Source organism: Stenella coeruleoalba (genome assembly GCF_951394435.1).
Source record: "Stenella coeruleoalba genome assembly, chromosome: X".
Lineage (NCBI taxonomy): Eukaryota > Metazoa > Chordata > Mammalia > Artiodactyla > Delphinidae > Stenella > Stenella coeruleoalba.
In genome coordinates, this window is record NC_137152.1 from 73,688,543 (window position 1) to 73,706,401 (window position 17,859).

The following is a 17,859-nucleotide window of genomic DNA, read 5'->3' on the forward strand; positions in this document are numbered from 1 at the left end:
ACACAAGAATGTTGGGAATTTGATAGTTTGCCTGTAAATGATTCATCTAGGTAACACCAATATTATTTCTGAGCATTCATACATTTTGGAATTTTGATTGATTTGAGGTAAAAAGAAGGCATGTAGATTATAGGGAGAGGCTCTCTGTCGACTTTTCTCTTACTGGCAGAAAAATAACTAGACTTTCAGTACAGACATTTATTCATGAATAATCCAGGATTTGTTTCCATCCCGTAAAGGCACCATTGCAATCAATAGATTGCTTTAATTTGAATGCCACAGCTTCCTAGAAGAGTAGCAGACAGACAAATTATGACATGGTCATTAACGTAATAGCTCTTTTATATTGCACAGTAATCATCGTCAACACTTGAAAAAAGGGAATTATTTAGTCTTCTCTTTGAGAGACCTAAGGAATGATTTTCATGAAATAGTTAATATTTCTAAATATACTGGATAAGAAAAATACCTCTGTATCTTGAATACGTCCATATTATGAATCTGAGCAGAAAAGTGCCATCAGAGATTAGGGATTCATCCATTAAAAAGTAAAGGGTAAATGAGTTAAACCAGATTGCCAAAATTTACTACAAAGGATTCATAAATTGTTAAGTTCATATAATTATTTTATGTTCAGTTCTATCTAGAAGTGTCACAAATTGCAAAATGCAAGTTTAAGTAGGAATCATTAAAGTAACCCTAGGAAAAAATAGTTAGCTGTTCTTTTCCCATTAAAAATTAAATTTTCAGAAGCCTTTTGAAACAATTCCTTAAAAATTAAATTCTAACAATTTCACCTAAGGAACTATTTCATGGAGATTTTGTAAAATGATGGACAACCTAGTTAATCACCCATGTGCCAATAAACAGCCTCTTGTGAATTCACTGAATAAAGAAATAGAATATTACATTTAATCAATGATATTTGAATGCCTTCTATAGATTATAGAAATAGGTAAAAAAAATGCTTTAGACTGTAAACTTTGAAACTGTGAATTGAGAAAGAAATCAAATCCTCAGTATGCAGTTGAACTTCAGACTATTTTAAAATGATATAGAGCCATTAATGACCAAACAACATACCTTGGTTTCCACTTGAAGCATTCCGATATTTGTTAAAGTTAATATAGACAAGAGAGTTTATTAATATGACTGAAATCTCAAAGGTGTATACGTAATAATGTCACATATAAGAACTGCATTTCAGGAACAGGATGCTGGTGCTTGTGGTGTTTTACGGGCATTCAGGAAAGGACAAAAAACAGTTGTGTTCACTAAAGGGAGTCCTTACCAACCCATTTATTCCCTCTTATGTACCCTTAAGGGGATTCAATTTATGAGTATCAGAAGAGTTGGGGGTCAATACGTGACCTGGCTAATTACAGATTCACTCTAGGGCATTCCTTTGCAAGGGATTTTAGTTGTTACTAGTTACAGGTGTCATAGGATGGGATATCTTTTTGACTTAAATTGCCTTCTTCTTTTCTGTGTAGATAAGCAATTGAACACAAAACTCCATTTCTCTTACATCTGGAAGTAATATATATATAGGCCCTACTTCTATCATTTGATAGACCTTTACCTTTTATTCACTGGCAATTTTAATTCTGTTAGGGTATATGACTCTATGCTTAACTAGCACATGTTAAATTCTAGATTCATTTATTTTTGTCAGCAGTAATTATTTTCCTATATATAGATTCTATTATCTAGGTCTAATACTTTAAAAAAAGCTAAATGATAAAAATACTTGAAATATCTGACTTATGTCTTAATAGAAAATTAAAATACCTCTTAACAGTTATGCATTGTAGTGGAACAACTGTAAATTAGTCTCATGCTTAACTGGCTTATTTTATATACAATGACTTTTAAATTTATGTGTTAAGTATTATTTTGACTTTAAGTTACATATAATAACTGACTGTTGATAAATGTCTATAATACAATGTTTCAGGCATTTTTAAATACTGTTTTTCCAGTTCTTGAATTTTTAAAAGTTTTGTGAGCATAAATGCTTATATCTTACTTGAAGTGGCTGAAAATATATTCACAACTATAAGTAATTTTTGGAATTAAATGGGGTTTAACCTATAACTAAATGAGCTTATGGCTTCTTAGAGAGAGAACAGTCAAATGCAGCTTTGCTGGACAGACAAAATTAGCTCACTGTGTCCTCACATGGCAGAAGGGGAGAGGGAGGTCTCTTGGGCTGCTTTTATAAGGACACTAATCCCATTAATGAGGGCTCCATCCTCATAACCTAATCACTTCCCAAAGACCCCACCTCCAAATGCTATTATGTTGAGGATTAGGTTTCAACATATGAATTCTGAGAGGACACAAACATACAGTCTACAGCAATACCAACATCTGAAGAAATGGCTGACTGTCAAGCCTGAACCTGTGAAAGTATATGCACTCTGTCATGGAAATTTCTAGTGCCTAATTACATGTACCCTTTGATATGTATAAATTCCTTAAATAATTATCTCTAAATTGCATCTTTCATGCTACTAGTAGTTAAATGTTTTGGTTGATCTATTGTTACATAGCAAACTATCCTTAATCTTTGGAGCATAAAACAAAAATCAATTGTACTTAACATTTTTTAAGTCAGGAATTTAGGTAGTGCACAGCAGAGATTGCTATCTCTGCTCTACAGTGATTGGTATCTCAAATGGAACGGCTCAAATATCTGGAGATGGCTGGGATGGATGGCTCAAAGGAGACCATAAGCTATAATGTCCAGAATGGATTCTTTACATACATATTTAGCACTAATCTCGAGTGGTTGGAGCAGCTGGGCCTCTCTGGGTATTGTATTATACTTTCTTTTTATGGAGTTTTTCCACATGGGAAGCTTGAGCTTCCTCACTGTATGGCAGTCTCCAAGTAGTCAGACTACTTTCAACTCAGCTGATTTTCCTGAATGAGTATTCTAAGGGAGCAAGGCAAAAACTGTGAGATTTGGTTACACAGGGCCTCTCCATATTCATTGTGGTAGAAGACTACATAAGGGTCTGAATACCAAGATGTGAGGTCCATTGTCAGGGCTATCTTCAGAGACTAGCTACTACATGTAGCAATACCGCAAACAAAATTACTGCTACATCTGGTGGAGTTACCACACTATTGGATGTCATGAACCAAATCCTACATCTTTATATATTGGCATGTATAAGTTTTTTATATTCTGCTATAATTACTATAAGAGATGATCCCTGTAGTTTACTTTTATAATTATCAACTGTTATCCATACCAAGTAATTATTTTTATTGTTTAGAGTGTAGAATTGATTTAAATGAATTCCAATTCAAAATCTTGCCCTTAAGATTCTTTGAAAAGATGATTTGTAATTTTAATTTATAAGCCTACATGATTGAATAAATTTGTATTATTATTTACTGTTTCTGCCCACCAGAATCTTACAGCTATAACAGTAAAATTTCATTATATTTATTCAAGTTTATTATTCAAAAAATGAAATCTTGTCAAACTATAGTTAAATAAATCCATGTTCAAATGATGATCAGAATATCCAATGTGCTCAAATGTCAATATGGGTGACAGCCTCTTGCTTTAGAACAAGTTAACTTTTATTCTGCAACTGGATATGCCCTGTTAAAAAAATATAATAAAAGCAATTCTGCTGCCAGGTAAAGCAGGTTTGAACACAGAGCTGACTGTTCACAAAAGCCTGAAATCGTTCACAACTCAAGATAATATTAATGTGACTTCACTAGATAGCTGAAATAATACATTTTCTAAGTTGGATGTATTAAGCAATTATTCAGATCATAGCTGAAACCCTGTAATTTTCTGTCTTTTTCAGTCCCAGCGGCGTGTCACATTTCACCTACCAGAAGGCTCTCAGGAAAGCAGCAGTGATGGTGGACTAGGAGACCATGATACAGGCAACCTTCCCAGCACATCCCATGCCCTGCCCCTTGGCTATCCTCAGGAGGAGTACTTTGATCATGCTGCACCCAACAACCGCACTGAAGGGGATGGCAACTCTGATCCTGAATCCAGTAAGTGATACCTCTCTAGTCCTGCAGTATAAATGGGCTTACTGTGTTTGAAAATCAAACAACTGCAGCCATAATAACATTGGCCATTTAATTATGTTAGTAACACATTTTCAAAAAGTAAAAACACAGAATTAGGTGGAAGGCATATATGCAGCAGTTTATCATTTTTGAAATATGTGATCACATCTACTTTGAAATTTACTATGAAATTTGAATAGTCATTTTGTTTAGACATAGAGTTTTCCATTTACCTATACATACATATGTATTTATATGTATATAATCAGCCAGTTTATTTTATTCATTTATTTCTGTACAGATAAAATATTTTTATAATTCATATAAAGTATTTTCTAGATTTTATTTTTAATCTTTAATAGAGATAAGAATCATAAACAATTAATTATTTTTTGAGGAAATAAGAGATCCTGACTCCAAGGTAGAAGAATTGGTCTGAGGTTTTCAATAACGTATTGAAACCACATGCCTTAAGCCATGTTACTATTTAGAAAAACATTTAGATTTGGTCTCCAGACTGAAGGTATTAAAGGATATATTTTGCACAATCCAAAGATGTTGAACTCTTGAAAAGGATCATGAAGTTGATACTAAATAGAGTTCATTAAATTTATTATCTTGAACATGTATCTTGAACATCACTACTTCCTCATAATTTTGGGAAATACAAAATTTGGTAAGATTATACATATCTCAGAAGATTCTTGTATTTGAAGAATTATAAGTTGCCTCAGGTATGTTTTATGTACATAAATCTGTGTAGGTCCAAAAGAGCATATATGTGATAGAGAAGAGTCATAGGTATAAAACAAGAAGAAAAAAGGGACCACATAACATATAAAATAAATATAAAATAGAAATTTTGTAAGGTATTTTGAGCATTATGGATTGTATAGATATATAATTTAAATAAACCTCCAGTTTTGAGAACAAAATGGCTTCCCCATCATTGTATTTTATTTATTTATTTATCCCAACATTGTATTTTAATCTCTATTTTCTAAACTCAAAAAACTAAGGGAAATGCATTGGTTAAAGATCAGAATGTAATCTAAGACTAAGCATACAGAACCAATGACAGCATAACAAAATTTTTCTCTCTACAAAAGTAGACACTGGATATTAAAAGTGTTTTCAATATAAACATTTTAGAGACTATTTAGACACCAAATTCAGAAAGTCCTAAACATCTGTCTCTTTATTTAATTTTATACTTAAAACAATTTATCAGCATTCATTCTGAGGATGAAAAATTCTTCCATAATATGCAATACTAATCTACCTTTCATTTACTTATGTATAACATGATATAGTGACTTCTGGTAGAAATACATGACTGTGACTATATCTTCTGCTATAATGAACTCAGAGCCAATTTCTAATAAGAATATGGTCATAAGTTACAAATATGCATTAAGCAAAGGTATCTTTGTTCTTTTTTACTTCATAAGTTATTATTGTAATTGTAGGCCTATCTCTGCCTTGTTAACGGATAGAAATATATAGATGAAATAAGCATCATTTTTATAAACTAGAGAGAATTGATTCCTTTGCGTATGATGTGTTATTAAACCCTTTTCTTAGAGGATTGTATAGCAACAATTAAAGAATAAACTCAAAGTAAGCATCCACAGTGTGGATCTAACCCTGAAATAAATTTTCAAGCCGAATGAGACTAAGATGGTATATTATTGATAGTAATAGGGGCAGAATTGGTATGGGCTAGAATCTATTATAAAACATTTAAGGAGCTTCCCTGGTGGCGCAATGGTTGAGAGTCTGCCTGTCGATGCAGGGGTCACGTGTTCATGCCCCGGTCTGGGAAGATCCCACATGCCGCAGAGCTCCTGGGCCCGTGGGCCATGGCCACTGAGCCTGAGCGTCCAGAGCCTGTGCTCCGCAACGGGAGCGGCCACAACAGTGAGAGGCCCGCGTATCGAAAAAAAAAAGAAAATTCAAATGCAGAGTTCTTTACAGGACCACATTTTATTAGTAGTTAAGAGTGCAAGTATATACCTGAAACTAACATAATACTATAAATCAACTGTATTTCAATAAAAAAACTGCAAGTGTTAGTAACAATATAAGAGCTTTATTTATTTTTTTTATTTTTTAATTTTTTTTTGCGGTACAGGAAACATTTTTTCAGGCAAATTTGATATACTAGTATTGTGTTAATTATTCATCCGAAAAATTCAATGAGAAAATACCATTCAGTTTGTTAGAAAGAATAATAATAATGGTATATATATTTAAGGGGCCAGTAGCCGTTACTTTTCCAAAAGATGTTACAGAAAATCATCTAAATCTATAATTCAGCAAATGTTACCCATATAAATGTTAATTAGGTACTTTTGTTTGTTGCCAAATTTGACTTCTTAAATCCTCCGATATTTTTTTAAATGCATTTTTGAGCAAAGCTACACATCAATTCCCATACCACAACAGAAAGAAAAGTGAATGGCTGGGCTTCCCTGGTGGCGCAGTGGTTGAGAGTCCGCCTGCAGATGCAGGGGACACGGGTTCGTTCCCCAGTCCGAGAAGATCTCACATGCCACGGAGCGGCTGGGCCTGTGAGTCATGGCCACTGAGTCTGCGCGTCCCGAGCCTGTGCTCCGCAACCGGAGAGGCCACAACAGGGAGAAGCCAGCTTACCGCAAAAAAAAAAAAAAAAAAAAAAGTGAATGGCATCATTTTGTTAATATTGTTATGTGAAACAAACAGGAAATGCATTCAAACTGAGAAAGAAAAGTTATGCTGCTTTTAAAGGTTAATTATCCACCCAGGCCAATTCTGTCTCAGCTGGTTATGTATTTGAAAGATAGTTTCCTAAACTGTGTTCATTCTTAGCCTGTATAGTAGTGTTAGTCCAGGGAGGGAAAAGTAAAATAAATAAATAATTTAAATCAGCTCAACAAACCTGAAGTCACGGATTTCGAAAGATAAACCAATCAGTATTTCTAGTATTTGTTCTGTCCCACCTGGAGGAAGGGACTGAGCTCAGTGCTCCTGGATTCTGAAGGTATAAAACAAATGTCTGCTAATTTTCATTGCCTTGACAATAGACAACAACATTCAGCTTTATCCATCTATTGAAATAAAAAAAAATCCTTCACATAGAGTAATATTTTTTAAGCTAACAATAATATCAAATAAGTCACTTTTATTGATTCTCACAGGGAAATCATTGCAGTCATGAATACTGTCTGTGCCTACCAGCTTATTTTAGTCCCTGGTGTGTTATATAAATAATAGTGTATATAAATAGATTAGAAAGAATGGTTCCATCCAAGAGTTCAGCTGTCTGCCATTGCTTGGGAACGAATAAGGCACACTTGATAGTAGTTGTATACTAAATGAGCTTAGGCAGATATAAATAGTGATCTAGTGGCAGATGCTCTGTAATTTGTATTAATTTTATCACTTAAATTGACATGCTTTCAAAAACTCAATTTTTTTCTTTTCATACTTACGAAAGTTAAAATATATATCTTAATAAGAAAATGGGTGAAACAAATCCTACTGCACCATCCTATCATACCTAACTTTCCTATACAGGAAATGCAATCACCATACAAAGCAATCAAAAAGTGACATCTCATTTGGAGTATCTAGGCTTTGTGAAGTCAATGAAGGATTTATACTAGAGATAATCTAAAAAAAAAAAGAGTCACAAAAGTCATGGATCAAGATGAAAAGTATACCTCTGAAGTTGGAAACTTGAAGACATTTACAGGATTCCATTTGGGTGACAGCCTTTAAGATGAGTGTATCTTTAGTATCTTAAATCTAATATGGATTAGATAGAGTTTTATCAGTCAAAAGCAGGCCACTCTAAGTAAAGCAATCTCTTATCTTGTCTTTTCTGTTTGAAAATGACAAGCACTAGAAGCTTGGCACAAGCTGCCAATTGAAAGCCAATGCCATAAGGTCTAGAATGTCAGTAAGCTTGAAAAACCACCTTCAGTGGCAGAGAATATGTGGCCTTCTCTTCACAATAAGCCTTCCTTTGTGTCTAAATTTTTATTAGGCTACCTATACCACATAATAAAGTTCATTTGACATTTATATTTCTGTTATTTATGAGCCATGAGGCAGTTCTTTTTATGACCTTCTTCTGTCTTTCTTCTGCTTTTTTTAATCTTACTCTTACTTCTCACTTTGCCTATAAGACAAGAATGTTTGCCATGTGTTCTTTTTTGTAGTTCTTTGAAAGATAATACAATCAGTCATGCAAGATGCAACTTTGGGGTGACTTGGACTATTTAGTAGTATTAGCCATATACCAATTTCTTGTCTTAAAATAATTTATAAATTTTAATGAATGAGAAGCACTATAGCAATATATTTTGTCCCCATGACACTTTTAAATTGTACAGTAACTTGCCAGTCTCATAACTGCTTGCATCAACAGAACACTCGACAACTAGTAAGTATATCAAGGAAATCATTAAATAATGAATAATTATAGATGATCTATCTTACCATGATTTCTGCAATTTGTTAATTTACATCTTTATCAAATGTTGAAGATTCCCAGTAGAGAATAGAAGTGACAGTGTTTGCTGAACCAATTTTTCCCCATTTTAATCAATAATCTTAGTAATTTTTGTCCCAGTTCCACTAAAATAAAAATAAAGTACATGATCATCTGGCACTTTATCAATCTTATATTGGAAAAAATGTGTAGGTTACATAAAAAAGTTCTTCTAAGTAGTATATATGAAATTAGCCTTTAAAAGTATATTTTTTGTCAGAAATTTCTTCTGTAATATGTATAGTTCTCAAAAGCAATGAGAAAACAGATGATTTTAAATATTACTTTGAGGTATCTATGTAAATCATACTTTTAAAAAATTTGGATGTTGACTAATAGTTTTATTGTAATACTTCATTTTGTAATCACTATCCATGAAATATTTTTACCACAGACCACAGTACATCAACTCATTTAGGCCATTATTTTGCATATTATAGGGTTCTAATTCAGGCACTGCAATTAACTAGCTATGTGGCCTTGGACAGGCATTTTAACCTACTGAATCTTCTTTTCCTTAGCTAAAAAATAAGGGGATTATACTGATCTCTAATGTCCCTTCTAGGGTCATAATTTTGTAACTATTAAAATCGCAAAATGTACATGTTCAGATGTTGCCATTTATATAGTCTTTGAAATTCAGAGCTCTAAGGGACCTTAATGCCATTTAGTCCAACTCCCTCATTATGCAAATGAGACAACTGAGATTTAAGCCTTTTAAGCAATAGCTTAATGTCCTAAACCAAGATTTAATGTTTATCATGTTCTAAACTAGAAGAGTCACTAATGTTGGTAAGCAGCTACTTTTGTAATTTAAATGAAGCAACTTGTTGAGAATAGACAAGTATAAAATTTAAATATTTACCATCCCTCAAGGGGAATGTTATAATATATCCATATGGAAATATTTTTAATATATGTGATGAGGCCTTGTATTAAAATTTTAAAATGGTTCCCATTTAGCATCTTATAGAACTGAAAGGCAATTGAGCAATATGGACTGATCATTTCTAAAATTACTTAGTGCTAACCAATGAAAGTTTTATAGGGAAAATTGAAAACATGCTGAATCTTAATGATTGCTATGTCAGGAAACTAGCTAATCTTTACTATGATTATCTAACATACATAAATTTTGATTGTGTGTGTGTGTGCATGCATGTGTGTGTGCATATTACTTACAGAGCAAATTGGGATTAAAAATTAATTGTACAGGGGCTTCCCTGGTGGCGCAGTGGTTGAGAGTCCGCCTGCCGATGCAGGGGACGCGGGTTCGTGCCCTGGACCGGGAAGATCCCACATGCCGCGGAGCGGCTGGGCCCGTGAGCCATGGCTGCTGAGCCTGCGCGTCTGGAGCCTGTGCTTCGCAACGGGATAGGCCACAACAGGGAGAGGCCCGCATACCGCAAAAAAAAAAAAAAAAAAAAAAAAAAAATTAATTGTACAAAGTTAATTTCCTCTGAATATGGTGAAAAGTACATAAAAAGGATCTCAGGGGGGTGAAACAGAATGAATATGTGAACATATCCCTCATCCTTTCTGCTGAAAACTCAACTCTTCCTCCATTCTGAAATTCCTGTCATTCTATCCTACTTCAATTTCCTAGCAGAATGTTGAAGTTATAATTAACAGGGAAGTGATTTTGATAGACTCAAGTCTACTGAGTTAATAGTGTGCCGTATAGTAAAATATTTGGAGAAAACATTATAATAGTCTTTTATGGACACTGATCAGAACTGTAGATAAAGGCATGATAACTTTTAGAGCTATAAAGCAGCTGTACTCTGCTCAAACTTTTAAATTATGTGAAGAAGTTTGTCTTACCTAGAAAGTATGTTTGCTTTTATTTATACTAAATTGATGACATGGAAGTTAATCCTCTGGATTGAGAAAATCACATTGAAATTAAAAAAAATATTTTGAGAAAAATACTTTTTGGTCTTACAAATAGCATTATTTTTACAGCTCAAAATTATCTAAGCATGTAAAATATGATGATTTTCATTTGACTTTTTGATATTCTACTCCTATTCTTTGGCTCATCAGCAGTGTAGCACAAGCCTCACTGGCACATTATCATTTTTGTTTTAATGGCCTAGTTTTCCAGGGTTGGGGTCAGATCAGATTTACTTACATGTAGATCTATGCATGGAAATTAATCCAAAACTGAATTGCACAATTCCTTCTTAATTGATGGTTCTATTCAACTACACCCTGCTTATCTCTTTTCGAAACATGTGTTCTCATAATGTATAAATACTTCTTGGCTTTGATTTGAAGGAGAAGCCAATTTTGCAGAGGCACGTACATGTTGTCTAAGTCATTTTAAAGAATGTAGCAAATTAATCTTTAGCAAATTATATGACTAAGTTAAATATTAACAAGAAATTCAGGGATTCTTTGCTTAATTCAAACTCCAGTTACAAGGATGCAGTACTCATCTGAGATGTTTTTGAAATATGAATGCAACCAAAGGCCTTTTCAATTGTTGGATTATCATGCTTTTTATTGAGCTGTTTCTGTTTGTTTTTTCCTAGAGATCATTTTCTATAAAATGTAGTTTTACAAGTTTAGAACTATTACAAACATTGCAATACTAATGTTTTGTCCTCTTCTCCAGTGCTGATTCTGAGTTGAATTGGACAGGAGAACAGGATATATCAAAAACTTCACACAGGTATCTGTTTTTATTCAAGTAGAAAATTGGAATTTGGGGATTCAACCAGAAGTAAATCCAAATATTGAAATTCCAATGAAAAATCCCATCATATTGAACTATTAAGACTTCCCTTCTGAAAGAACTAGCCATTACCTTTTTGCAGAACAACTTAGCTTCCAAAATATAATATCTGAAATCCAAATATCATGAGGAAAGATCTTAAACACATTGAACCCAATTCAATACCCATGTAACTCTTTGAAATATCCCCTCAGGGTTTCAAAGGATATGAACTGTGGCTAAGTAAAAAAACCTTTCATCTAGAAAGATCCCATAATACCCAATAGTCTGAAATGAATCTGTCTATACATTATCACTCAATATAGGAAAAAAGCAGATTGCTTTTAGGACAGAGAGTGAAAGACCACGGCATAGGTAAAATTAATCACACATTTTAAACTGAGTTTTCTGAGCTGTTTCAGCAATACTATTTTTGCAAAAAGAAAGAAATATTGGAGCAAATTCAAGCTAAGACCTTAAGAGACTTTGATTTTTAAAGACATTGATTTTCTTTGTTTGCCCACTCCCAGATAGGTTTTTTTTTCCTGAAATTGAAGAATTTTAACTCTCAGAAGATTAAAAAAATACATTAAGATGAAGTGAAGATATGTTTTGTCTTCTCCCATTTCTGTTTTAGTCTCACGTCTACAAGTGAGCCTAGCTGCTGTTGTAATATGTATGATTAAATAATTAGTTATGAAAAGAAGCATTCTAATGGGATGGGGCCAGACTACTTGATTAGACTCAGTCCTGCAACTCACTAGCAATATGACATTTGACAAGAAATTTAAGTTCCCTGTGACTCAGTTTTCCTCATTTTTAAAATGGCAATGATAACAGCTGTCTCACAGTATTGTTGTATTAAAGGAGTGTGTGCACATGTATCTGAGTATATACATATACTTAAAGCATTTTACAGGATTTTTTTCTTGGGATAATGCATATTCTCACACAGTACTTTCCAAAGTTTCATGCACACACACCACTTGGAGATCTTGTTAAAATGTAGACACAGTAGTCTGGTGTGGGAAACTGAGGTTCTGCATTTCTAACAAGGCCCCAGACAATGTCGATCCTGCTAGTCTGGGAACCTCACTTTGATTAGCAAAGTTCTAACAAATGTGTTGAGTAGCTGACCAAAATAGAGATGAGGGAGAGCAGTGCAACAATTAGCCATGATGAGTTAAGGCATTAAAATAACTCATGATGATCTGTGATAAAGCCTCAGTGGAGGTTCTGTTATATTTTAAGAAATATCAAAATTTACTGTATTGGAGTTTATATTGTATACACTTTGGGATAAATCTTGTACCGAAGTGTAGAAAAGCCTTCTAGATAGTTTTGAAGTGTTAGTATGTACTCACTTGGTTCTTCAACCAAAAGATTGTCTTTCCTTACTGTCTCTTCATACACACATAGGTACACACACACACACATGCACATACAAGTGCACACATCTTATTTTTTTGACAATTCCAATTTGAAAAACAATATTCTATTTATATGTCACCATGTCATCTAGGTGAGGATAAATGCTCTTTTTATTCTAGGTGTGCAGCTATATACAGGCTCTCTATTTCTGGGAAACTTATCAGAACAACAGGGCAGAAAGGGCATTAGTAAAGTAGAGCACTAGCTGCACAGTCAACTAATTGACTCAGCAAACATCTTATATGCACGTGAAGTCATTAAGCTTCCCATTACACACAAGCTGATTAAGAATCCTTCTGGATCATTGCTCGTGTTGATGGTCTGATTTCTGTGAACTATTATCAGAATGGGGAAGATGAATAAAGAAGTCGAGAAAGTGGCAAAAAGTAAATGCAAAGAGACAGATAAGTTTCCTATTGAATGTGGGGTGCTGTACTGTTTTATTTGACTACTTTTGCATGTATCCAGAAGAGTCTGTGTTTTGTGTATGCCTATTGAATCATAAAAAGGAAATGTCCTGTTGTTAAAGTCCTAATAGTTTTGAGAAGGCATATTTGCTTAGCAATTCAATGTGGATATATTCTCTGATAGGAACTTTGAGTAACTGCTCATTATGTGTGAGTTTTATTTCTTTCTTTATCTCATTGCTCACTAATATATCCTAGTTTAGTTCGAAAGAGTGAAGAATTATTGACTGATCATTTGTTCTTGCATCATATTTTATTATTATCATTCATTTTCTTTGCAATCTTTCTCCGTACTCTCCCCCTCCTAGTTTGTTTTAGGAGGCTCTATGCCTCGAGTCTAATGGACATAAAATGAAGGGAAGTCTGTGATTTTAGTATGCATGATGCTTTCTGAATATAGATGCTGAGGGAAATTGTAGGCAGATGTGTTTTCATCTCTTATGGTATATGGCTTTTTCTATTCCACAGTAGGAATCAAAGACAGCCAAATTCTATTCAACATTGTGACTTATTTGAATTAAACCTTCACAGAGTTTAAAATATATTAATGATTTTATTTCAAATTGTTTTAGAATTTTCAAATTAACTATTAGAACTTTTCCCAGAAATGAATAGTTTAGGATCCTATCAACAATAGCAGCAGCAGCAGCAATAATAATCATACAGTCAAAAGTAAAATGTTCATGTTGAAATTTACAGAGTGTATACTCTTCTTTGTAAGTGGGTGGATTGATATGTTAGAAGGGGTAAATGGAGAATATGTTACTGCTGATTTGTAGATCAGGCTTACCCTCACACTCCTTAGGCATAAGTGCAAATAAGTATTCCTCCCCAGGGTGAGGATTGAACATACTGAAGATAAAGCAAACTAACTTACTCTGAGCATGAAGAAATAAAAAGAATACTTGCCATTTTTATAACTTCCCACCATTTTCAGAGACATAAACCATCTTTAATATTATGTTTTTTTTAACTTTTTTTTTTTTTTTTTTTGCGGTACGCGGGCCTCTTACTGTTGGGGCCTCTTCCGTTGCAGTCGGAGCACAGGCTCCGGACGCGCAGGCTCAGCGGCCATGGCTCACGGGCCCAGCTGCTCCGCGGCATGTGGGACCTTCCCAGACCGGGGCATGAACCCGTATCCCCGGCATCGGCAGGCGGACTCTCAACCACTGCGCCACCAGGGAAGCCCAATATTATGTTTTTATTGCATGAATATGGCAGCCCCATGTTTTTGCTCCATTACAAAAGCATTTCATTGTAAATCATGTTTCTTAAATGCTCTGTGCAATGCCTGTATTATATGAGACCAAGCCATTTTATTGGAATATTTTAAGGTGATTTATTGCAAGTAAACCCATGGTAAAATGTTATTTCTTAAAAAAAAAAGTCATAGGTGAGCACAAAAATATGTTTTTAATCAATGAAATTTCTTTTAAAGTATTTTATCTTGATATAAGTAAAGAAACTTCTGTATATCTGGAACACTGAATGCCCTATCAAGACTTCAGTTTGTGCTGATTTATAACAAGTAATTATCTAATGAAGACAGTGTTAGGCATGTGTGAAAGTTATTGAAGCAATGATTTGCCGTTTTGACAAATTACTGTAGATCAAATGATAATGCCTCATTTATATTCTTTCTCTTCTTTCTTGAATCTACGTCCTTAAGCAAATATAGAAATGGCTTTTAAGGGAAATACTCATTTGCATGGAAAAGTAAATGGCCCTTAGATGGATACATGAATTAATCCTTAGTGTCCTCTTTCAGTTACTCCTTCCTGTTTTTGAAGGAAAGAATAATTTTCTTATCAAATTAATAGATACATGTCTACTTGTATAGACATGGAAAGAACAAGGTTAAGGATAAGGGGGACAGAGATATAGAATCTGTCAATAACTCTTTGTGCCCTTAAAGAGGTCAGTTATTCTCTTTAGGCCCATGTCACATATTTGTAAAATAACAGGCTTGGAATGACTCTATAATTTTGTTGTTCAATTTTCCCATACACAATATTATATTCTGCTTAGGTAGCAATTTAAAAATTCTCTACTTTTTTCTGTTACATTACCTTAATTTGTTAATGTTGGATAATAACTATCACTAATACCTGTTATTCATCCCAAAGGATTGAATTTTAATTTTCTTTTTTAGCTAACAAAATAGTGTGCGGTGTTAAAAATATAATAACTTCAACATGAGGGTGAAATCTTTAAATACCTCAAAAATTCACCAGCTAAATACCTAGGAGAATATCTTACCCAGGTTAAGCCTTAAGGGAAATTCTAGTAGACCAGTAGGTATGATATAACTTTAGAAAATATTAGAGAAAATAAAGAAAATATTTTCAGTGATCACAGGCAGCAACAAAACATTTTTATTAAAATATCATTAAAGTATTCTACTATACATGTCAGTTTATTATCGATGATTCATAGGTACTGAATCAATCATGTATAAATTTAGGGAGATAGAAAATTTCATAGGGAATTCTGATAAAACGTAAGGTGCTTGCAGTAGAAAGTATTACCTAAGGAGAATCATTAGAATTTGAGAAATATTTATTTTTCCATTTTAACATTTTACAGCATAACTCAATCCGAAGAAACTATTATTTTTCATGAACTATTTAATTTATTTACAAATACAGGTGACACTCTGTTTTGTGCTGCTTTAAAAATAGAGGGAGTAGTTGTTGGTGAAATGTTAAATAAATAGTCTACATCTATTATCTGCCCTATAGAATTGGCTCCTGAAGCACACCATTCTACTGCTGCCCACTATCTTATCAGAAATACCTAAGGCTTTTATGGCTTTTTCTGTGGATGTTTTGACCACACAGCTTTCCTTAGATCTTAACACCAAATTTCACAATTGCTTCATAGGCAAATACAAGATGAACAATTAACATTGTTTTTTCAACTGATTTTACTGCATTTCTTCTTTTATATGTGTTTACAATTTCAGACATTTGCCAAAGCAGACACATATATATCATCTTTCAGTATTTTCTTTCATTGGTTGGAGAAAGTATCATCTAATCAAATGTTGGGATAAAAAATACTTTTTCTCCCTGTAAACCTGCTGAGGGCTTATACTTTTTATGGGTTAATGATAAGCCTTACCTCTCACCTGCAGGTTGGTGAAAAGAGATTATTATTTCATTAGATTTCATTCGGATGGGAAGGGAGGATGTATGTAGTTAAAGACAAAGTTAATTACACACTACTTTCTTTTTTAATATACTATGAAAAGACTTGCTTCATTCAGCACAGGCCTACTAATAATGTTTAAGATTATGTTTTTGTTGGAAGATATAGTACAGGTAAGAGAAAGTAAAGAATACCCTTATGTGAACATAGGCTCTCACTGGGAACAATTAAGTACTCTATTTATACAACACAAATACACACACACATATATATATTTTAAATTATGCTATGTATTTTGTGTTATTTCTGCATTGATTCACAAAGTTCTTAAGGGCCCATGGAAATAATATATTAAAGACTTATTTTACATATCTGACATAACCCTGAAGCCAAATCACTTTAAAATATCTTAAAATACATTAAAATATTTTTTCTAAGAAAAGTAACACAATATGCTCCAAAGAACTTGTATTTTGTTCTCAGGCCATTAATATGATGAAGGTATGGTGAATTCTTGATAGAGTTTTCAGCACAATTTCTCATACTCTTAATACTTACCATCCAAAGACTAATACAGAGGTTGCACCCATTGTCATGACTTTGGTTTAATGGATTATTTGTAAGTTATGTACTTAAAAGTCTTGGGACTTTAATCCAGGTTACGCTATCCATCATGTTTAAAACCCAGAGCACTATGAAATTTTCAGTAGAAATGATGGTAGGTTCTTTAAGTTTGTAAAGAAATTTTAGTTTGATATAATATCTTCCATTTTTAAATTTGCATTACAGAATGATAGCTAGACTATCATTACTTCTGATAACTCAATATTAAACAACAAAGTCACTTTTTCTCTGAGATTATGGCTTACTTCTGATGTCAGCATTACTTGTAAGGATGATCACTGAATGTATTTCATATGAATTTCAAAAAATACTAAATGTCATTATCTGTAAGGTTTGTTTCTCTTCTGCTTATGTTTTAACTCCATTGAAAATTAGTGGCAAGTTTTACATTAAAACCTACCTGACAAATATCACTCATACATAATGTAAGAAATAAATACCTTGGGTAGGAAGCTCATTTTTAAAAGGGAGGAAAATAAAGGAAATAAAAATCATAGCTAAAATATACCTTAAGAAGATCAAGCTATGGTGCTCACTTCTATTTTTTGAACATTGTATAGAAACTAAATTTCCTTTTGAACTTCTAGATTCCTTTTTCCAATCTAAGCATTTATCAAAGGGAGAGATATAATGATGATGAATGATTTTAGTAACTTATTTTATACATATAACAACAAAACAAAACAGCAGGTTGAAAACTAAATGTACTAGATTTTTATAGATTATAATTAAAGGTGAATAGTGCATTTAAATCCAGGAAATCTTACTGCAATGCCTTTGAGTTACTGATAATAGCTTCCAGAACAAAGTAATACACTGAAGAAATGATAAACCATAAATTACTAATAAAATATAACAAGTCCATTTTTATGCAATTT

At 33.2% G+C, this 17,859-nt stretch overlaps 1 protein-coding gene across 8 annotated transcripts in view; it reads left to right on the forward strand.

Annotated features, from left to right (window-relative positions):
• Window positions 1–17,859, forward strand: part of PCDH11X (protocadherin 11 X-linked) — a gene marked incomplete at both ends in the record, with an annotated part of 692,182 nt that overhangs the window by 487,943 nt on the left and 186,380 nt on the right. For all 8 annotated transcript variants that reach the window (XM_079909949.1, XM_079909954.1, XM_079909950.1 and 5 more), the window contains one exon: window positions 3,837–4,035. In XM_079909949.1, the coding sequence (XP_079766075.1) occupies window positions 3,837–4,035 (199 nt within the window). The remainder of the gene's footprint in view (window positions 1–3,836; window positions 4,036–17,859) is intronic.